Raw genomic sequence first — 24,598 nt, forward strand, 5'->3', positions numbered from 1 at the left:
TTGATTAGAAATATCATCTTGCCCAGTTGGTGTGTCTCAGTGGTTGAGCACTGATCCATGAATCAAGAGGTTACTGGTTTGATTCCCAGTTGGGGCACATGCCCGGGTTGAGGGCTCAGTCCCCATGGGGGGCGGGAGAGAGGACATGCAGGACATGGCCAATTGATGATGTTTCTTTCTCATTGATATTTCTATCTCTTTATTCCTCTCCCTTTCTCTCTCAACAACAAAAAATAAAAATCTATTTTAATAAAGAAAAAAAAGAAATGTCACCTTTATATATTTTTTTAATATATTTTATTGATTTTGTACAGAGAGGAAGGGAGAGAGATAGAGAGTTAGAAACATCGATGAGAGAGAGTCGTCGATAGCTGCCTCTTGCACACCCGCAACCAAGGTACATGCCCTTGACTGGAATTGAACCCGGGTCCCTTCAGTCCCCAAGACGACGCTCTATCCATTGAGCCAAACCGATTTCGGCTATATATTCTAATCTTTATGTACACTTGAGTCTGTCTCTGGATTTTAAAAAATTCTATTCATTTCATTTCAAGTCTATTAGTTTTGGACCCAATACAACACTATTTTTTATATTGATACTCCAATAATACATTTTAAAATCTGACAGGGGACATCATTCTTATTGCTCTTCTTCTTCAAAATTTTCTTCTCACTCATCTGTACTTAGGTTTACTATCCTTTAGAACACTGATATTGCATTTATAATTATAAGTTCATTTAAATAACAATTCTGAACACTTGTTTTTAATCATTTCTCAACAATCAAAGAGATAAATGGGACATTCAGATAAGAACATTAATTCTTATAAAAGTATTTTGTTAGAAGATTCAACTTTGACAATGTTGAATCTTCAAGCCACAGATGATTTCCTTAGTCATATTTTTCATTTTGGTCATCAAATTCTGTTTTATTGTTGTTTATAAAGTCATATATTTCTTTTTCTATTTTTTAAGTATATTTTTATTGATTTCAGTGAGGGAGAGATAGAAACATCAATGATGAGAGATAACCATTGGTCGGCTGCCTCCTGCACACTCCACAATGGGTACCCAAACATGTGCCTTGACCGGGTATCAAACTGTAAATCAAAGCCCAACCACTGAGCCATGCCAGTTGGACAAGTCCTACATATTTTTATGTTGACTTCATTTCTATTTATTTTATGTCTTTTGTTATTAATTTAAATGGGATTTCCTTGGTAATGTTTTTATTTCCATCTGCTTATTGGTATACAGGAAAGTTACTAACTTATTTAATGTATAAACATTCAAAGGCCTTTTTAAATTTTTATTAATATTCATTATATCTGCCTCCTACTTAATCAGACCTAAACATTATAAACTGAAAAAGACATGAAAAATATGATCAGAAAATGCATTCATCTATGACCATATTCAAGAAGCTAAATTTCTCAGGAAAGATATTTGCAAATAAAGAGCAGAAAGAACGGCACAGCCATGAATTTGGGAGAAGAGGACATTGGATGGAAGTTAAAGAAAAAGAACCATTCCACTCAAAGTTCATCTGACCTTTCATCTTAAAATGTGACTTACTAGGTACTAACTTTGAAATACTAAATTTATCTCACAAATTAACATACATTTGTTTTTCCAGAGGAAAACAAAAAGGATTGTCACGCCACAAAAATGTACCCTTGTTTAAGAGGAATCTTACTAAGTCTGGAATAGATTATGATAGGAAAATCATGAAAATCTTTTCAGTAGTGAACCCAACTGGAATGATTTTTGTGTTACACTGTTAATTTGCGGGCGAAAGGGTGACTATGTTGCTCTTCCTTCTTGTAGGCATTTGATTAGCCTTTCAGAGACTTCTGATCAAAACAAATAACTTCTCAATTATGTTGGTCAGACATAATAAATTTTACCATACTAATGGTTTCCCTGTGATCAAGACTTTTTAAAGGCTGCCTCATACTAGTACAGACAGGGCAAAAAGATAGCTTTGCTGCATATTGTTTTTCTTCTTGTTTCACCCTCACATTCTTATATGTCTCAAATATTTCACTTAGTTTCCACTCACATCTATGTCATAAGAATTTTCTTTTTTTTTTAAATATATTTTATTGATTCTATACAGAGAGGAATTGAGAGGGACAGAGAGTTAGAAACGTCGATGAGAGAGAAACATCGACCAGCTGTCTCCTGCACACCCCCCACCGGGGATGTGCCCGCAACCAAGGCACATGCCCTCGACCAGAATCGAACCCGGGACCCTTCAGTCCGCAGGCCGACGCTCTATCCACTGAGCCAAACCGGTCTCGGCTATGTCATAAGAATTTTCATGAGGACAGATTAGCTTTCAACAAAGGCAATTCACCCAAATACTCCTTTTTCCATTACTCAAATTATACTTTTATAGCAATAAAGTTAAAGCAAAAAAGAACAGAAAAAAATATACACAAAATAAAGCAATTAGCCTGGAGCTGTTCAAGTACATTTATTGGTACTATGGTGATTTCTGATAGATTTATTATTTTGATAACTTTTCATTATATAATGTAAAGCAGGTAATAGAAAAAAAAGCTAATAATTGAGACTTTAAATCCCCATTCCTACATTACCTACTACTCTAGTAATAATAAATCAATTAGGGGGAAAGGGATTGATATTCTTTGGTAGAAAGCAAATCTTAAAATTTCTAGCACCCAAACAACAAAATACAATAGATAAATCCTGTACTGTAATCCTTATTGTCATTAAGTTTGCTATGTCATAATGTCAAACACTTTAAATCTGGCTTATTCATTATCTATAAAACTACAAATAATATTAACTAGTCTACTACTCCCCGAGGAGTTTTGAGAATCCTAGAATATCTGAGCTGGGGCATATAAAAGATAAACCATTTTAACTCTTCTGTTTTAAAATTAGAGAAAACAACCCTAGTTGGTTTGGCTCAAAGCATTGGCCTGTGGACTGAAGAGTCTCGGGTTCAACCCATCAAAGCACGTATCTCAGTTGCAGACTTGATTCCTGGTCAGGTGCACGTGGGAGATAACCAGAGAGAAACATTGATGTGTCTCATTCACATTAATGTTTCTCCCTGTCTAGCCTCCCTTCCACTCTCTCTAAAAATCAATGGAAAAAATATCCTCAGGTGAGAATTAACAACAAATAAAAAAAAAAGAAAAGAAAACAAATCTATTCCATTAAAGTACTTGTATGGAACTAGATAAATACAAAAGAATGAAATATTAAACAAAGATAAAGAATTATTAGTAAGAAATAAATTCTATAGAAGTTTAGAGAAGATGGAAGTCAGTTAGGGCTGAAATAATAAGATTACTTTTAACAAGGAGACTTCAGTATAAAAAAGACAAAAAAGAAAGGAAGAACTATAAGGGTATGTTTACTTCCTTCCCTAAAATTTACAAATATTAAAAAAAAGAAAAAACAATTATTACAGGAAACTCCATTATGAAACTAGGGAATGGCTACAATCCCAAACCATCGATAAAAAGATGTCTAATATAGGAAATAAGGACAAAATGAAAAGTAGAACTCCCACAATTCATTAATCTCAAGCAAAGTCCAGCTTTTTAAATTAAATCAGAGTTCAGAAAAGTTCTATTAAGCACATAGATAACACACTCTCTAGGCTTTTGTTTTTTAACAACTTTATTGAGATATAAATTACATACAATAGCTGCGTATACTTAAATTATATGATTTGATCAGCTTTGACACGTATATACCCATGAAGCCATCACCACAAGCAAAATAATAAACATATCTACCCTGCCCCTTTACAATCTCTGTCTTCTGCCCCTTTCTTCCCCAGGTACTTTCTGTCACTATAATTTGTTTCCAATAATGGTATATAAATAGATTATTAGTATCACCCTTTTTAATCTGGGTTCTTTTACTCGGCATACTTATTTTGAGATACATCCAGGTTGTAGCATGTATCAATACTTCATTCCTTTTATTATTGATTTAGTATTAGGTTTTAAGAAGATACCAGTTTGGCCGAAATTGGTTTGGCTCAGTGGATGGAGCGTCAGGCCTGCGGACTGAGGGGTCCCGGGTTCGATTCCAGTCAGGGGCATGTGCCTTGGTTGTGGGCACATCCCCGGTAGGGACCGTGCAAGAGGCAGCTGATTGATGATTCTCTCTCATCGATGTTTCTAACTCTCTATCCCTCTCCCTTCCTCTCTGTAAAAAATCAATAAAATATATAATAAAAAAATAAAAAAGATGATACCAGTTTGTTTAGCCACTCACTACACATGGACATTTGGGTTATATATCCATATAAATAATCATGTACAAGTCTTCTTGTGGATATTTGCTTTCTTTTCTCATGGTAAATTCCTAGGAGTGAAATGGCTGCATCATATGATAAGATTATGTTTAACTTTTTAAGAAATTCTGTTTTTTCGAAGTTGTTTTGCCATTTTATATAATCCACAAATGATGTATGAGGATTCTAGTTGCTCCACATACTTGCCAATACTTGGTATTGTAAGTCTAAGTCACTTGTCACTTGACCACGTTTGTAATGGCATCTCATTGTGGTTTTAATTTGTATTTCCTAAGTGACTAAATAGTTGGGCATTTCTTCATATGCATACTTACTATTCATACATCTTCTTTAACTAGTCCTGAGAAAGAAAGCAGGCTTCTGGAAGGCTGTGACATTAACACTGAGTCAGAAAGGATGAATAGGAACAGGCAAGGAAAAGGGGGTGGAGAAAGACTTCCAGACAAAGGGAACAAACAGCCTGTTCAAAGCCTAGAGGCCACAGAGAGTAGGAGCTCGAGAAGCTGAAATAAAACCTGAGGAAACTAGAAATCCACATAAAATCTCCAAATTCTTAAATGTTGGCAACTTTTTAATGTTTATTTTTAACATTATTCAGGCCAAAACAATGCATGGCAAGCAGAGTATGTCTATGGGCCAAATAAGACCTATTAGCCATTTCATAACCTCTGATGGAGAGGAACTAAATATAAATAAAGTCATTAATACAGTTTGATCCAATAGCCATACAGACATTCATATAGCTCTCAGCTAAGATTTATACCTGGCAAACAAGAGTATATATCTCCTATTTAAATATTCATGGACCACTTTAAAGAAAATCTGTGTTTCATCAAGCAGAAATAACCACACTAACCACAATGTAATGAAATTAAAAATAAAAGAACAAACAAACAAAAAAGCACAAGAATTTTAAAATTTTTTCCTAAATAGTGTTAAAAGAAAATGAAAACTACACAGTGAAAATATATGGTAAACAATGATTTGGGGGGGAAAAACAGTTCATATCAAATTGGTAAACTCTGTTAAACAGAAAGCCATGGGCTCATAATAACATCACTGATGTTAAAAGTCCAAGATACCAAACCTAGATTTTTGCAGAGGTTCAGAATAGACTTCCCCAAGATGTGATTCTTTGGTATGAAACTTTTACCTCTCCCTTAAAGAATATCAATTAGGGCCCTGGCCTGTGTGGCTTGGTTAAGCATGGTCCCAAACCAGAGAGGTCACCAGTTTGATTCCTGGTCAGTTGTGGGAGGGGGCTGTGCAGGAGGCAGCTAATCTATCTCTCTCTCTCTCTCTCTCTCTCTCTCTCTCTCTCTCTCTCTCTCTCTCTCAAATCAATAAAAAATATTTTTTTTAAATATATCAATTAGCTGGCTTGCCCATAATAAGAGTTATCAGTAGAAATAACTTTTTGTGAAGTCAGGGCAAACTTCTAATTATGGAATATCTATTCTTTATATACATATATGTGTGTGTGTGTGTGTGTGTGTGTGTGTGTGTGTATATATATATATATATATATATATATATATATATATATAAATAAATTCCCCCCCCCCCCCCCACTGATTTCAGAGGGGAAGGGAGAGGGAGAGAGAGAGAGAGAAACATCAATGACAAGAGAGAACCACTGACTGGCTGCCTCCTGCACACCCATACTGGAGACTGAGCCCACAACCTGGGCAGGTACCCTGACCAGGAATCAAACCATGACCTCCTGGTTCACAGAGGTCGATGCTCAACCACTGAGCAACACTGGCTGAGCAGAACATCTTTTCTTATTATTGTCTTGCAATGACCCTCTGAAGCCCCATGGAGCCTTACCTTATCCTTAACTCAGAATGTCACATACACCTCATATTCTCTTCCTGTCTCTAAACGTTCTGCTATGTGGGGTTTCCATGCATGTGTACATATTAAATTTGGTTATTTTCTCTTATTAATCTGTCCCATGTTTATATTATACTGTTTTTCCAATTAATGTAATTGTTTTTAAAACTTGTACAAGAAAAAATAAAGTTTCATAATTTCTTTAAAGGCAGAAGAGAAAAGCATCACAGACCTATGGTATTATTAAATGACATAAAAGAAAAATTAGAATATAGAAGACACAGAAGGGAGAGTATTAGAAGACCTTAGTAAAACTTATCTCAAAAGCAATGTAGAGACACTGAGAATTTTTGTGTATAAAAGTAAAAACGGTGAAATTACTATCTTAGAAAGACCATTAATACAAAACAATGATAACAGGTAGCTCTGAGTTGGGCAGAGAACAGGTTTCTAGCAAAGTGCTATAATGAAGCTGTCTGCAGTGGGTAGTTACTGAGAACTGTCTGAGGTGAGACAATAATTTTGGTACTAATAGTGGGAAATACAAATGTTATCACATCATTCACCTGCTAAAAACACTTTAATGATTACTCACTGCAATGCTAAATGATTTATTTGTTCCCAAGAAACAGAATAAGGGATGGAGTTAGAGACAGCCAGTGGGAAACTATGTACTATCTATATTCATTAGGTTAAAAAAGACAGGGAGAGGACTGTTGTTGTTGTTGGCAGTATTATAGATGTTCTCCATTACCCACCCACCCCCCTTAGCCTCTTAGCCCCTGCCAGGCCTTCACCAAACTATTGTCCAGTTCATAGGCTATGCATACATGCACATATAACTAAGTTCTCTAATGAATATTTTCTGACCCATCCCCAACCCCACCCTGAGATCTATCAATCTGTTCCATGAATCCATGTCTCTGGACCTATTTTATTCATCACATATAATGTGAGATCATATACTTGCTTTTCTCTGACTGGCTTATTTCATTTAGCATAGTAATTTCCACATCCCTCCATGCCATTTCAAAGGGTAAGAGTTCCGGCTCTTTTATAGCTGCATAGTATTCCACTGTGTAAATGTACCACAGCTTTTTTAACCACTCATCTACGGATGGGCTATTTCCAGATCTAGCTACTGTAAATAATGCTGCTATAGGGTGCATATATCCCTTCTGATTGATGTTCCAAGGTTCTTAGGACATTCCTAGAATTGAAATCACTGGGTCAAATGGCAGTTCCATTTTTAATTGTTTGAGGAAACACCATACTGTTTTCCATAGTGGCTATACCAGTCTCAATGCCACAAGTGCTCCCTTTTCTTCACATCCAGGAATGGACTTTATTATTATCAGTTTACATATTATAAAGAAGAATTCTGACACTCTTAGAGCAATAGTCCTTGAATAAAGGTTCAAAACCAAATCTCCTAAAAAGCCTTTTCAAAGTATCTAGGTCTGTGAGTCCTGTTCTCCCCAAAAGTTCTCAGTCAATAGTTCTGGAATAGAGTCCAAACAAAGGTGTTTTGGATAAACCACTCTAAGTGATTCTAATGTGCAACTCTGGCTAAAAACTGCTTATTGACCACATAAATGGCTTCTCAAATAATTGTTAAGCATTAAAATAAAAATTAAACTAAAACATTTTTAATATAAAGAACAAAGGCCCTGGCACTAAGTCACCTGTTAACTTTCTTTCTTAGAATCAAACTCTATTTTCATAATACAGTATTGTCATATTTTTACTTCAATGACTGCTACCAGCACCTGTGGCCAGACTACAGATGCTGGATTCAAATAAAAAGAAATGCCATTGTTACATATATTGGACTCATAGGAAAGCAGTATTAGTAATGCATTAGTGCTATACTCATAGAGAAGATTACACACAACTTACACAATAGCTGATTGATAAGCAAAGTATCTCCACAACAGCATTCTACAATTGTGAGTGGTGGCAGTTTGAATTAAACAGTTGTGTAATTGGTACAGAATTTTTCCATTGTAAAAGCTAGCTTTCTGCCATACTTAAAAGACTAGTTTTCAAATAAATACTGTAAAAGCAAGTTTATTAAATATTTGAAGAGGTAAAGTATTTTTGCTGAGAATTCTTTTTCTATTTTTAAAAAATATTTTTTATTGATTTCAGAGAGGAAGAGAGAGACAGAAAACCAATGATAAGAGAGAATCACTGATAAGCTGCCTTCTGTAAGCCCCACCCTGGGGATAGGGCCACAAACTTAGGCATGTGCCCTGACCGGTAATCAAACCATCACCTCCTGGTTCACAGGTTTATGCTCAACCACCAAGCCAGACAAGAATTCTTTTTCTAATAAAATGTCTAGAAATAATCCTGAGATATATATCTTCACTCTACATATGAAAGAATTTCTCTGGAAAGTAACAGAAATTTTGAATATCAGATGACTTTCACATACAAGTTAACCTTCTAGTTCATTTTCCACTTCAAAAAAATGAGGTGTCAGTGGTTATGTTTTCTGAACCTCTTATGCAATGAATCAAACACATAAAAATACCTAGTTTCAATAATTATCAAAATTATTCTTGTTTCATATAGTCCTAACCCTTTTTTTCTTTTCTAATGTACTTTAAAGCAAATTCAGCTGTTGTATTCTTTTAAAGAGAGGGGAAGAGAGGGGTAAGCAGAGAGAAACAGCAATGTGAGAGAGACACATCAACTGGTTGCCTCCCACTTGAGCCCCGATCAGAGCAGGGGAGCAAGCCTGCACCTGAGGTGGATGGTGCCAGTGACCAGGATCAAACCTGGGACCCACCCTTCAGTTCACGGGCTGATGCTCTACCCACTGAGCCAAACTGGCTAGACTTATTGATCTTTAATAGATAATGTAACAGAGCCTCTTAGCCATGATCGCACATAATAATTTCTTAATAATCTCGTATTTATTTCATGTTTGACCTCCCCAGACTGTCTCAAAAATGTATTTTTCAGTTTTGTTCAATATGTCATTTTGTACCAAATTGTGATACACTAAAATATTTTACCTCAAAAATTAGTACTATACAAATTAGAATATGTCCCATCTCTAAGAGCTTCACACTGTTTCCATGATAATCCACCAAAATTCTTAATATGACATACAAAAATCTTCCCCAATTTGAAGTCTCAGATAAGATCAAGACCTCTCCTACCTCCATAATCACCCAATATTTTCTTCATGGTTAAGTAACCTCAGTGAGAGATGATGGATTAAAAGAATGTACAGTCCGTCAGCTAACGGTAATATAATAAAAAAGCAATGCAGGAACCCTGATTGGAGGCTGAAAGAAAAAAAGAAAAAAAACAAAACACTACTTATAAGAGACAGTATGAAATACCAGAAAAATATGCATTGGCTTCTGCCCTGTACCTGGCACAGAGCTCCTAAAAGCCTTGTAATTTCCACGAGCATCTCTTGTTCTAAAACTTGACTTTGGCCCCATCTCTGACAGAGAGCTCCTAAAACCCTTATAAATTTCCAAGTGGTAGGAGCACTAGGAGCATCTTTTGTTCTAATGAGGCTACTCTGGTGGGCTCCTAGATGGAGGCTGGTCACCCAAAAGACCAAGCCAAGATTACAGCCTTCTCATTTTCAGCACCCCCCCACCCCACCTTCTCCGGAGGAAGGAGAGGGGCTGGAAATAGAGTTAATAACTGATCCTGCCTAAGTGAGGAAGTCTCCATAAAATCCCAATTGTGCAGGGTTCAGAGAGCATCTAGGTAGGTGAGTGGACACATCCATCCACACCCAGAATATGAGACACCTCAACTCCTCAGGGACAGAAACTCCTGCACTTTGGGACTCTCCCAGACAAAGTCCTATGTATCTTTTCACCTGGCTGTTTATGTACATACTTTCCCACATCCTTTAATAAACTGGTAAGCATATGTGTTTCCCTGGGTTCTGTGAGCAAATTATACTCAGACCTGAGCAGGGGCGGTCATGGGAACCTCCGATCTACATAGCTGGTCAGAGTTACAGGTGATAATCTGGATTTGTAACTGGCATCTGAACTGGAGATAGGGAAAGGCAGCCTTATCATACTGAGCCCTTAACCTGTGAGATCTGAACCTGTGTCTGACTAGATAGTGTCAGAATTCAGTTAAATTATAGCTAGTGTGTGTGTTTGGGGGGGGGGGGGGGGGTGATCACACATTTGGTAACCGGAAGTATCAGAAGTGAAATGTTCTGTGTGACTAGTAAAGAAAAGAGACTAGTAGAAAAAATAGTGATTTTTACCTAAACAGGAAGAGAAAAACAATTTTTATTTTACAGACATTATTTGTAAATCTGGAAAATTCTGAACATGTAATCACTGTGTTATAAATGTGGTTATAAAAGAGAATTCCTTATTTTTAACAGATGCATGCCAAACTTTCAAATGATTCAGAAAAAGAAATATTCTTGCTGTATGCATTTACAGGAATGTATTTGTGTGTATAAAACAGAGCAAACAAATATGTCAAAATATAAACTGGTAAATCTTCGATGAAAGATAATAAGTGTTCACTGTATGATCCTTTCAATTTTTCTGTAAGTTGTGAGAGGCAGAGGAGAAAGGACAAGAATGGACTATTATGTTTGGGGTTTTTTAATTGTTGTGTTTTTTTCACCCATTTTGCTTATCCTGTATTTTGTGTTTTTTTGTTTTGTCTTGTTTTTACTGATAAAACTGATTCTTGTAAATAAAACTTTAACACTAAAGGTCAAAGAGCATACTCCCATTTTAAGATAAAATATATTAGTCTTTCCAGACATTTTAACACATAACCCTTTTGACATATGCAGTGCCATATTATACATTCTAAATTATAACTCTAGCCAAAGCCGGTTTGGCTCAGTGGTAGAGCGTCGGTCTGCGGACTGAAAGGTCCCAGGTTCGATTCCGGTCAAGGGCATGTACATTGGTTGCGGGCACATCCCCAGTAGGGGTTGTGCAAGAGGCAGTTGATCGATGTTTCTCTCTCATCGACGTTTCTAGCTCTCTATCTATCTCCCTTCCTCTCTGTAAAAATTTAATAAAAATATATGTAAATAAATAAATAAATAAATAAATTATAACTCTATATCCCATGAAAATTATGCCCATAAACTGAGATCTGTAGAATCATGTGCCGCTTAACAAAAGGAATCCATTCTGAGAAACGCCTCATTAGGCGATTTCATCATGTAAACATCATAAAATGCACTTAACACTAGATGAAATAGCCTACTACACACCTAGGCTATATGATATAACCCGGTGGTTGGCAAACTAATTAGTCAACAGAGCCAAATATCAACAGTACGATTGAAATTTCTTTTGAGAGCTAAATTTTTTAAACTTAAACTTCTTCTAACACCACTTCTTCAAAATAAAACTCACCCAGGCTGTGGTATTTTGTGAAAGAGCCACACTCAAGGGGCCAAAGAGCCACATGTGGCTCGAGAGCCGCAGTTTGCCTACCATGGGTATAACCTATTGTTCCTAGACTATAAAACTGTATAGCACATTATTGTACAAAACATATGATTAAGTCAAACACAAGAGATACAACCATGAGATGCAGTAAACATGAAATGTACGAGGCTGCTGCCACTGTAACATGGCATGCAGTTTACAAACTTTCTTTTCATAGGTAGAAAGAATACATTCTAAAACAACAATAAATAGTATATAAGTACATAAACCGGTAAGAGTCATTTATTACCATTATAAGTATTAGAGGCCTGGTGCACAAAATTCGTGCACAGGGGTGGAGAGGTGTCCCTCAGCCCAGCCTACACCCTCTCCAATCTGAGATCCCTCGAAAGATGTCTGACTGCTCATGTAGGCCCTATCCCAAATGGGCAGTCAAACATCCCTCTCACAATCCAGGACTGCTGGCTCCCAACTGCTTGCTTGCTTGCTTGCTTGCTTGCCTGCCTGCCTGCCTACCTGACTGCCCCTAACTGCTTCTGCCTGCCAGCCTGATCACCCACTAGCCTCTCCCCTGCCAGCCTGATTGACACCTAACTTCTCCCCTGTAGGCTCGATTGCCCCTAATTTGCCCTCCCCTGCTGGCCTGGCCACCTCTTACTGCCCTCCCCTGCCCGCCTGGTTGCCCCCAACTGCCCTCCCCTTCAGGCCTGATCACCCCCAACTGCCCTCCTTGCAGGCCTGGTCCCTCCCAACTGTCCTCCTGATGGCCATCTTGTGGTGGCCATCTTATGTCCATATGGGGGCAGCCATCTTTGACCACATGGGGGCAGCTATCTTGTGTGTTGGAGTGATGGTCAATTTGCATATTACTTTTATTAAATAGGATTATATACTGTACATAATAGTACAATACAATATTGTACTTAGCCAACATTGTACTTGCACAATTTTTCCTCTAAATAAATAAGCAATCTGATATATATCTTTGCTCATATAATTTTGCACACTTTTCCTATTATTCCTTAGGAGAAATCCTAGATGCAAAAATGCTGAAACAAAGTAGATGAATTTTTAAACCCTAAGATATTTTAGTATTTTGCCCTTTGAAAAAGCTATACCAAACCACACTCTTTACAATAGTATAAGGACCTTTCCCTAAAGCTTTCCTAACAATAAGAAATCTTAAAATTGTCACTTTGACAGAGAAAAGTAACTCACTTTCGTTTTAAATATTCAATCTTGTTGCATCTTAACTTTCTTCATCATGATTCCAAGGCACTTTTGGACACCATGTATTACAGGTTATATTTCCCAAAGGAGGCCACACATGGTCTTCTGCAACACAACTTTGCCATTCTGCCATCAAGATGAGAGTCACACCCTAGATATCTGCTAAGTGGTTAGAGTCTAACCTTGTGTCAAACACAAGGCCCGCGGGCCAAATCCGTCCCGCCAGGCCTTGCAATGTGGCCCGCACCGCGCTGTCATCACTGCACTCCGCTGTGTTTCCATCACAATGACAGTTTATGACTGTTCAGTAAACCATTTGGCCCGCGATTTAGGCTGGATTTTAGATTTTGGCCCCTTCTCTGATTGAGTTCGACACCCCTAGGTTAGACTGTCAGCCCGTGGACCAAAGGGTCTCAGGTTTGATTACTGGGCAAGGGCACATGCCCTGTTGCAGGTTCATCCCTGCCCCAGTCAGAGCATGTGTGGGAGGCAATCAATTGATTTTTTTTCTCTCTCTCCCCCACTCTTCCCTCCCCTCCACTCTCTACCCTATATCCACTCTAATCCCTCCACAACCCATTTTCCAAATACCTTTAAAATATAAGCCTTATCATTTCTCACCACTGCTAAAAGCTTTCTAATGGCTTCCTATTGCACTAATCATAACTTCTTATTATGGATGACTTATAAAGCCTAACATGGTCCCTATCTAGCCATCTGAACTTATCTCCTACCGTTCTTTCTTGTGCTCACTCTGCTTCAGCCCACATTGGCCTTCTTTTTGCTCCTTGAAGATCAAACTCCTTCCCATCTCAAGACCTTTGATCTTTAATCCCACCTCAAGCCTCTCCCTCCCCAGGTTTCCCACCTTTAGCACCAGTGATCAAACTTTGCATTGTCAACAGGAAGACAAACTTCATGGGATTCCCGATGGAAATGACACATTACATCACCACCTGAGTTTACTCTCCAAAAATGCTTAAACTGTTATCTATCTCGAGGAAACAAATTCAGAAAGTGAAATATAATACAAGAAAATTTTTCTACATTCATCAAAAAAGTAACATGAGATTATTAGTTATCATATTATCTATAACCCAGAAAAGTGGAGAAACACCACATCCAAAACAGGAATAAGCAGTAAGTGTTATGCCATAACATCTTCATAGAACATATAATACAACCATATTTTAAAATCAAAATAGTCATAGGGATATAAAGTATAGCATAGAAACTATAGTCAATAATCCTATGTAATAAAAGGCTAATATAAATTGTCCCTATGGGCAGGAGTTGGACCAACCAGGAGTTGCACATGCATTGACCACCATTGTGGAACATGGTGGGCATCGGTGATGTGGCACTGGCAGCGGGCAGCAGTGGAGGCGCTGCCAGCCCTGATGGGCCCTGATGAGAGCAGGACTGTGGCAGGATGGTGGAGCAGATAAGTGGGTGATGCCAGGCCAAGGTGAGTGTGAAGGTGTCCCCAGCTGACAGCTGGGGGAAGGGAAGGCCCAGCCAGCAGTCAGGAGGAAGGGAGGGCCTAGCCGGCAGTAGCAATAGGCAGCTGGGGGTAGGGAGGCCCCAGCCAGCAGTGGGCAGCCGCTAGGGATCCTACCCATGCACAAATTTCATGCACTGGGCCCCTAGTATTCTAATAACTATGTATGGTGTTAGATGAGTGTGAGATTTCCTTGAGATGATCACTTAGTAAGTATGTAATGTCTAATCACTAGGGTGTACACCTGAAACTAATATAATATTGTATGCCAACTATAATTAAAAAATAAAAATGATTTAAAGATGAAAACATAATCTATACTAATAGCCTAGGGCCGGCATGACCAGACGGACAACCAGTCACTAGGAAGTGCATGGAGCACCTCTGGGTCCTGCCCCAAGTGGCCCACAGGCTCCTAGCACAACAAGGCTGGCAACCCAGTGGACGGGGTGAGGCAGGCGCAGAGAGCAGAGCCTGGCTGCCAGGCGCCAGGGCCCTCAGACAGCAGGGTCTGCCCGCTGGAGGGTGCTAGCAGTCCCGCCTCTGCGCGTGAGCTGCAGAAGAAACACCTTTTCTGACTGCTCACTGGCTAAGCTCCCTGTACGCCACCCGCAGAGTTCTTGGTAACTTGGGTAATAAGAATCCAAGAAGGTGTTCTAGGGTTTTTCTCCCCTCAGCCCGGCCTGCACCATCTCCAATCTGGGACCCCTTGGGGGATGTCTGACTGCCAGGGATCCGACCTAAACTGGCAGTCAGTCATCCCTCTTGCAATCCAGGACCACTGGTTCCTAACTGCTCACCTGCCTGCTGGCCTGCTCAAACCACGCCCCCTTGCTGGCCTGATCTCCCCCAAATGCCCCCTGCTGGCCTGATCACCCCCAACTCCTCTGCCTCGGCCCTACCACCACGGCTTTGTCCGGAAGGACACTGGAAGGTGTCCCAGAAGGTCTCCAGGTCTAATTAGCATATTACCCTTTTATTAGTATAAATGGTCACTGATTGGGATTTTTCTTCTTTTTTAAGGTAGGTGTTTCCAGGTGGAAATTTCCCTCTTAGGCATTTCTTTGGCCATATCCCATAAGTTTGATATGCTGCATACTTATTTTCATTGTCTGAGAGTGTTTTCTAATATCCTTGTGATTTCTTCTTTACTCCACTGGTTATTTGTAAGTATGTTGTTTAATTTCCACTATTTGTAAATCTCTCAGATTTTCTTTGGTCATTGATTCTACATTCATTTCGTTATGGTCAAAGAACATATTTAGTACAATGCCTTTTAAATGTATTGAAACTTATTTAATGCTGTAACATATGGTCCATGTTAGAACATATTTTATGTGCACTTGAGAAGAATGTGAATTCTGCAACTGTGTGAAGTGTTCTATAGATATCCACAACGTCCTACTGATTTATAGTATTATTCACATCTTCTGTATTGTTGATCATCTGCCTAGTTTTTCTACCCATTACTAAAAGTATTTATGAATTATTATTGTTGAATTGTCTATTTATCTCTTCATTTTTTTTTTCAATTTTTGCTCCATGTACTTTGGGACTCCCTTAGTAAGTTTATAAGTGTCATGTCTTCCTAATAGATTGACTCTTTTATCATTATAAAATATCCTTTATCTCCAGTAATTTTTGTCTTATAATCTATATTATCTGATTTTAATATAGCTTTTCCAGCTCTCTTTTGGATACTCACTGCATGCTTTACCTTTTCCTATCCTTTTACTTCCAACCTATTTGTGGTTAAATCTAAAATATGTCCCTTGTAAATTGCATATACTTCGATCATCATTGAAATTTTACATTACAAAAAGTTTTTTAAAATACTAGTAAGATCAAAATATATAGAAATATTCACCTCTGAAATTGAAGAAACTACTGCAAAGATAAAATATTCAAGAATATTTGGAGGGTGGGAGGCACAAACCAATAACAAGGGAAAACTAGTCCCACCAGGTATCATAACAGACTATAAAATATTGTAACTAAAATATTAATGGTATTTGCAAGAGAACAAATACATTAATGGAAAAGAATGGAGCCCAGACAAAGGCTTATGTCTGCATGTGTATATGTATATGTGCTTGTGTGTAATTTTAAATCAATAAGGAAAGGATAGAGTACTCAGTAAAAGATATTACGACCAGCAGCTTTCATTAAAAAGAAAATTATATCATCTCCCACACTCAAAACTAAAATGCAGTTGCATTACTTGACACTAAAATTACTACAAAATGGCCCTGGCCAAGTAATTCAGTGGTTAAAGCATCATCCTGCTATGCCAAGGTTAAAGGTTTAATCCCCAGTATAGGCACATATAAGAAACAACCAATAAATGCATGAATAAACGAAACAATAAATAGATGTTTCTCTTTCACTCTCCCCTTCATCTCTCTCTCTAAAAATAAATCAATAAAAATTACTATATATTTATATATATGTATATATATAAAAATATAACGATTATGACCAAACGACCAGTTGCTATGATGTTCACTGACCACCAGGGGGCAGATGCTCAATGCAGGAACTGCCCCCTGATAGTGCGCTCCCACAGCCAACCTTCTACAATCCCTCCCCCCAGCCAGTCAACCTCCCGCAGCCCCTCCCCCCGACCCAGCTGGCCCCCCAGAAAGGCCTCAATGCCTGGCCAGGCTGAGGGACACCACCTGTGCACAAATTGTGCACTGGGCCTCCAGTCCTATAATAAGATAGGGGAGAATTTTTTAGGTAATAGACAAAAGCCAGTTTTAAAAGAAGCTGTGTGTGTTTATTGATTTTAGAGAGAGGAAAGCGAGAAGGAAGGAAGGAGGGAAGGAGGGAGGGTGGGAAACATCCATATGAAAGAGAAACATTGATCAATTGCTGGATCAACAGGGGATCAAACCCAAAACCTGGTTATGCACCCTGACTGGAAATTGAACCCACCACCTTTTGGTGTACAGATAACACTCCAACCAACTGAACCACACCAGTCAGGGCCAAAAGCCAGTTTTTAAATATCTGTACGATAAAAGACATCATATGAGGTCTGGCACATTATAAAAGCTTGTTCTTCCTTATTCCAACTTAATTTGATGTTATATTAAATTAAGAATTAGAAGCTACAGTGAGGAATAGCAGGATTATTATGTTTTGGCTCACTAAAAAAAACAAAAACTACTTTATTATATAATGCAATTCTACCACCACTAAAGTGAGAACTTCTTTCTCCTCATCCCTCACCCACTATATATTTTCCATGTATCAAGTGCCAGTTGTTCTGAAGAAGGAAGGTAAAGTGGCAAAGCAGCCAGGATTGGCACCAGCTTAACATCAAAACATAATCAAAAGTAGTTTACCTTTTATTCTACCCATGAAGAACTTTTGCCCCAAAACATCTTTTTAAGAATTTTATCCCAAGTTATTGAACAAAAATCGTATCTGAAATAGAATCTTACAAAAAAAAAAAAAAAAATACAAAAAAAAAAAAAAAACCTTCAGAATGGTGTACAATAAACATTGTTAAGGATAAAAATAAATCAGATAAAGATCAAAGTGTTCGAAGGCTTGCTAACATTTTTATTTTTGAGTGCACATTTCAGAAAGCACATTTAAAAAGTACATTTAGACACATTTACTTTCTTGTAGATTTTTACATGAACAAGATTTTAATCTTTAGAAGGGTTTAAAAAACTAAAAAGGCAATCCAAAAGTACACAATGAAATGTGCCTACCAATCTAATCTAAAGAGAGAGGAAAAAAAAATTCTTTGGAATGTAAAAGTAACCACCAGCTTTAGTCAAATGAATAAAGACAATGTTACAATTGCAAGATCCTTCTCCTATTTTAATCAGTCTTTCTCTGGTTTTATCAACTTAACAAGAAAATTAATGTCTAAATCTAGAACACTGATGAAACTTTTCTTCAGCAAGATCTGCCTTTTGCAATAATTCTACAACACCCAACCTTAATTCATTTATGAATAAAAAAGAATAGGTATTAGCCTAAAAACAACACAACAGATAAGGACACTACAAGGAATAAATAAGGCAGGTGTCCTTATTTATTCCTTGAATATCATATTCCTTGAATATGAATATCATTCATAAAAACGCACAATATTCTTAAAAATCAAAGTTCTCGCCGAAATTGGTTTGGCTCAGTAGATAGAGCGTCAGTTGCAGACTGAAGGGTCCCAGGTTCCATTCTGGTCAAGGGCATGTACATTGGTTTCAGGCCCGTCCCCGGTAGGGGATGTGCAGGAGGCAGCTGGTCGATGTTTCTAGCTCTCTATCCCTCTCCCTTCCTCTCTGTAAAAAAAAATCAATAAAATATATTGTTTAAAATTACATTTTAAAAATAAAAATAAAAATAAAAATCAAGTTTCTCTAACACATAAAGCATGTGAATAAAAAGACTTCTGAAATATTCTTTTCAAATTCTATAGAAACCTACTTAGTAATGGGATTATAGAAAAACTGTAAAACTTAAGATGTAAATGATAAGGCCTTTATTTCTTGGCATTCTTCCCTCTATTGATAATCTAATCTAGTCCCAAAAATATATGCAAAATATTGGAGTTCTATGAATTTTGATTTTTCTTCCCAAATTATAGCCAATAATAATTAGAATACTGCTAATAACTCTTGAAAAATTTCAAATATCCTAATTAAAATAAATTATATTCAAGTTTAACAAAACTTCACTATAATATTCCATACAACTTAATTAGTATCTTTCCCTTTTATTTTATATTCAATGATTACTTTATATTAAAAAAAAAAAAACACAAATATATGCTCTGGCCTATGTAGCTCAGTTGTTTGAGCATCATCTCCTGCAAGGGAAGGTCGAAGGTGTCAGCTTCTATCCCAGATCAGGGTGGGTGTGTGTGAGGCAACCAATCAATGTATCTTTCTCTTTCTCTCTCCTCCTTCCCTCCACCCCCTCTAAATTCAATAAAATAAAATAAAAGATATCATATGGTTTGTTATCGACACCATTGGCTAGAAGTTCTTCAAGTAATTTCTCTCAACTTTCTTTTTAAAATGAAATTTAAAATGTGAAATAAACTGCACACAATGCCACTTTCTCTAGTCTAGGAAAAAAAGGTTCTGATTATTGCATTAGAAAAAAAAAAAGCAAATAGCTCATTCATGTTAATAAAAATTTCACTAAAAGCATAACTTTATAAAGTATGCTTTAAAAATTACTTCATTTGCTACACAATCCTGAAATCTAACGGGTAAAGCTGTCCTACACAATCCACAGGGATGTTCAATTCATGGAGAACATGAGTTTCAAAAGTGAATACCAACAACAAGCAAACTAGGTGCAGCTTGTTAAAAGCAATAGCCCTAAATTCCAAATAAAATTAATAACAAGACACTGGCCGAGTAAGTCAACCGTTAGATTTGCCAGGGTTGTGGGCTCAATCCCCAGCGCCCACTCTCAGCCCCCCCACCCCACCACCACCACGTAAAGACACATGCAAGAATCAACCAATGGATGTATAAGCAATTGGAAAAATTAAGTGTAGTTTCTCTAGCTCTTCCCCGCTTCCTCTCTCTCAAATCAATTAAAAAAGTTTTTTTAATTAACAAAACAAAAAACAAAAGTCAAAACCACAAAGCGTTCTTAAATTTTCTCTTAGAAGTTGGAGTTCCTTAGTTTCACAGTAGTTTGCTTTTCACTGAAGAAAAAAAGGAACGGGAAATCTAATTAACAATGATAAGGATGAGAACAGTTGGTTCCCAGGCAGAGGATGCAAGAAATTGACAACGCAGGCTTGACCTAGAGACCTCTCTCTCTCTCTCTCTCTCTCTCTCTCTCTCTCTCTCTCTCACACACACACACACACACACACACACACACACACACACACACACAATGCTCTGGGGACGCTTTCAAGAAATGTCACTGCCTAACGGAAGTTTTAAGGCCTTATTTTTTTTTTTTTTTTTTTTTACGGCCTAAGGTCAACCCTACGCCTGTAAATACACTGTAAAATACAATCTAGCAAGCCCCATTCTCCAAAACAATTCAAGAGTTTCCTACGATGCCCGAAACGGAAAGAACATAGCATGCACTCGTCTGTCCACCCACAGGAGGCCGGGCGGGCGGGCAGCCCCGGAGACTCTGAGTGCCCCCTCGCCAGCTGATGTGACAGACCCGCGGGGAGCATCCCGCTGCGATCCCGGGTCTGCGGGCCCTCCCGGGCCGGCGCTGCGGGGAAAAAAGAACGTGAATGCAATCTTCGGAGCCTACTTCCGTTCCCAAAACAGAAATGCACTGTTTCCCCTACTCCTCACCCCTCGACCCAATACCTCTCGACTGAGCTACCCCCTTTAAAAAGCTTAAAGCAAAGCAGATGGTTTCGGACCGAGCCCACAGAATGTGGCTGGTCAAAGCGCAACCCCACCCCCGACTCCGGTGCAAATCCCCCGCCAGCCCAGCGCCTTCCCGAGAGCCCTTCTGGCTGGGGATTCGCACGCAACAGAAATCGACGACCCAGTTCGATCCCCCAACCCCACCACCACCACCTCACCACCACCCCCACTACCCCCACCGCCACTTCCTCCACGGGGTAAGGAGAGTGGAAAAGCGCAAAGAGGAACTAAGTGAACTGCAAGCGGGCGCCCTGCAAGCTCTCTTAAAGAAGGGGTGGAGTGGGGTGGGGGGGTGGAAACGAAACAGGAGCGGAAGGAAGGGGGAAAAGGATGAGCTCCGGGAGGAAGGGGTCGAGCGCGCGCGCCGGAGAAGGGCACGCGTCTCCGCGGACGCCGCCGCTGCACCCCAGTCCCCGGAGCCGAGCGGCGCGCCCGGCCTCTGGATCGCTACGCCCCGGGCAGAGGGCGAGGAAGAGGGAAAAGGAAGGTCCTCCTCCCGGGCAGCCTCCCAGCTTGGGACGGGTCGGTTCGTAGCTGCAGTGCCTTCGCCGGATCGAGAGCGGCGACAACGGCCGCTCGCCCCGTCGGAGGGCGCGGGCTGCGGGGCCCTCCGCGCGCGCCGCCCGCAGCCTTCACGCCCCCACCGCCCGGGGCCGCAGCTCCGGCGCCGCGCAGCTCACCTGAAACGGGGCGAATCCTTCAGACACTCCTCGAAATCCACCGTCATCTTCATCCTGCCTCTGCCTCCGCCTCGCCCGGCCGGCGGCGCCGGAGGAGCCTAAGAAGCCGCGGGAGCGGCGGCGCTGGGGACCCAGACGGCTGCGGCGGGCGCACTAGCGCGGCGCGGAGCTGTGCAGGGCGCCTCGCCGGAGGGTCATAGCAGCCGCGAAGGCAGCGGCGGCGGCGGCGGCGGCGGCGGCGGCTCAGTCAGGCCCCAGTCCGGCCCCTCTTCCTCCCACCCCCAGCCGAGCGCCGGCCTCAGGGAAACGGCCCGGGAGTGACAGCCCCGGCCAGCCAGCCACAAACCCAGCGGCCAATGGGAGGGGCTTCCGGCAGCACCGCCCACGGGCGCTCTGGCAACGCACCGGAGCGACGGGAGCCCCAGCCAATGAGCGGAGCGACCGTGGGTGCTCGCTGGCCACACGCGTTCCCAGGGGCCAACCGGGATGCGCAGGCGTCGCTAGGCGGACGCACCGGTTGCTGGGAGGCCGGCAGCTGAGGAGGCTCCTTGGGAAGGAAGTCACGTGAGCGCTCGCGCTGCGCTTCCCTCGGAGCCCCCGCCCCTTCTCGGCCTCCTCCGGCCCCGCCCTGCTGAGCTGCCAACGCCGAGGAGCGGCCTCCTGCAGGTCTCAGCAAGGAGGGTTGCTTTTTAAGGCAGCTTTGGCAGAAATCTGGAGAGGTTAGGAGCCATGGTAAAAGGAAGATGCAGGCTAAGCCACCGATTCCTTTTAGTTGAAAGAAACTGAGGCCAGGAAAGGAGCGAGGGTAAAAGTTAATGATAAAAAAAAAAAAATCCATCTTTCAATTCTTGGCTTGGTTGTTTAATTAATTTAGAAATATCTCCCATATGTATATCTTTTTATGTAACCAGAGACTACCTTCTGAAGGAGCTGGTGTTTAGAGTGTGCATCGAAAGAGCAGAGGGATTTAGGCAGGTATGGTGGAAGGGCGTTCAGGGTTCTCAAAACCACCGGAGACATGACTCCTTACCAGCCTTTCTCTCGGTGGCCTTCTCCAGCTCTGAGGTGAGAGGGTTCTGAAAGTGAGGCTTTCCCTTACTCCAACGTGTAACACCTGCACCACAGATACATCATATTTAAATGTATACTCTTTAAACCCAACCCAAAAAGTATAGGCGTGTCCATAAAAATGCACGCGTACGTAGGGTGTTGTAACAGCACAGTTGCTCCTAGCTTTCTCACTAAAATGAAGATAAGCACCTCTGATCCAACAGAATTGTCCTGAGGTTGAAATAGATAAGACCTCTAAAGGTACTTAACACAGTGCCACATAGTACTCATTCAATAAATGCTGACTATTGCCATAATTGTGCCACTTTTTTTCATTTTTGTTTTGTTTCGTTTTGTTTTTTTAGGTGAAGGTTACTTTTATTAAATGGACTGAACCATGTAATTGCCAAGGCCACTCTGTCCAGGGAAGAGAGGGGGAGCTTTATCCCTTGGTCTCTTCCTCTGTGGACAGAGTCCTGATGATCTGTCTCCTCCCTCTTGGCCTGGAGCCGCTCTTCACAGCGCCTGGGGGCCTCCTTGGTCTCAGGCCTGCGGGCCTCGGCCTGGTCAGCCGGAAGCTTCCAGCGAGCCTGTCTGCCTTCAGCCTGTGGCTGTGTTCCAGGAGAATCCGCTTGGTTTTGAACACGTTACCTTTCACTTTCAGGTACAGGCTGGGTGCATGTGGAGGTCAATCTTCTGAGCAGCCAACAAAGAGTTCTCATCCTCTCCACCCAGGTTCCTTCTCAGGCGTTCGACCATGGGCAATACCCTCCTGCTTACTTATGCCCATATGCCTGCCCTTCCTGTGGGCCAAGGTGATTTGGGGCATCGAGCCCAGGAATGGAGAATCACAGGCTTCTGGACAATCAGCTCATCTTGGATCAGCTTCTGAATCTGCTGCCGGGAATTGGCATTGGCGATTTCATTGGTCTCATTGGGTCCAACCATACCTGCATCACTTTCTTCCTCTGTGCTATAATCAGTGATTAAGCCTTCTCACTTCTGCCTGAAGTCTCATATAGCCTTTTGACCGTCTGGCTAACTTTATAGCATGATGGTTTGTTGCTTTTCATAACCTATGGTTATATCTTGTTCTCTTTAGTACTTTTAAGAATTAACTGTATAGCCGGGACTGGTTTAGCTCAATGGATAGAGCGTCGGCTTGGGGACTGAAGGGACCTGGGTTCGATTCTGGTCAAGGGCATGTACCTTGGTTGCGGGCATATCCCCAGTGGGGGGTGTGCAAGACGCAACTGATCGATGACTCTCTCTCATCGATGTTTCTAACTCTCTATCTCTCTCCCTTCCTCTCTGTACAAAATCAATAAAATATATCTTAAAAAAAAAAAGAATTAACTGTATAATTTTGAGACATTTCAAAGAATATACAAGCTTTATAAATGTGCCTTCTTTGGTAATAAGCTTGGTTTCTCTTTTTTAATTGAATTGTATATTCCTGGAATCCACACAGCTTCTCTTGACAACTAGAAACTATTGACAGTCAAAAGTTGTGTCCTCAGACACTTTAATCAAGCCAACCTCTTCTAGATTTGTAACTTCTATGTCAAATTTAGAAATAGAGTTGGGCATTTCAACATTTAATTGCATTCTTGATGCATAATCTGTATATACAATAACTTAATTGTTTAAATGCTTCAACACGGTGTAACCTTTTGGAAGATGCCTATAGTGACACTTTGAGATTCAAATTAAAATTCAGCTGAAACCACTTTGGCTCAGCGGATAGAGTGTTGGCCTGTGGACTGAAGGGTCCCGGGTTTGACTCTGGTCAAGGGCATGTATCTTGGTTGCAGACACATCCCCAGTAAGGGGCATGCAAGAGGCAGCTGATCAATGACTCTCTCATCGATGTTTCTAACTCTATCTCTCTCCCTTCCTCTTTGTAAAAAAATCAATAAAATATATATATATATATATTTTAAATATATATATATATATATATATATATATATATATATATATATATATATATATAAACAGCCTAGGTGCCCGTCAGCAGATGATTGGATCCAAAAACTATGGTACATCTACACAATGGAATACTATGCTGCCATAAAGAAGAAGGAATTCTCATCATTTGCAGCAACCTGGATGGAATTGGAGAACATCATGCTGAGTGAAATAAGCCAATCAATGAAAGAGAAACACCACATGACCTCACTCATTTGTGG

At 40.2% G+C, this 24,598-nt stretch overlaps 1 protein-coding gene and 1 pseudogene across 1 annotated transcript in view; both read right to left on the reverse strand.

Moving 5' to 3' along the window:
- ACAP2 (ArfGAP with coiled-coil, ankyrin repeat and PH domains 2) overlaps positions 1-21,478 on the reverse strand; it is a 115,580-nt gene extending 94,102 nt beyond the window's left edge. Inside the window, exon 1 of the mRNA XM_036446007.2 lies at positions 21,357-21,478. Coding sequence (XP_036301900.1) covers positions 21,357-21,409 — 53 coding nt within the window. The 5' untranslated portion in view covers positions 21,410-21,478. The remainder of the gene's footprint in view (positions 1-21,356) is intronic.
- A 1,370-nt stretch (positions 21,479-22,848) lies between these two features.
- On the reverse strand, positions 22,849-23,525 carry LOC118723563 (annotated as a pseudogene).
- Between the last annotated feature and the right edge of the window lie 1,073 nt (positions 23,526-24,598).

The sequence above is a fragment of the Pipistrellus kuhlii genome, unplaced genomic scaffold (genome assembly GCF_014108245.1).
Source record: "Pipistrellus kuhlii isolate mPipKuh1 unplaced genomic scaffold, mPipKuh1.p scaffold_m20_p_2, whole genome shotgun sequence".
Taxonomy (NCBI): domain Eukaryota; kingdom Metazoa; phylum Chordata; class Mammalia; order Chiroptera; family Vespertilionidae; genus Pipistrellus; species Pipistrellus kuhlii.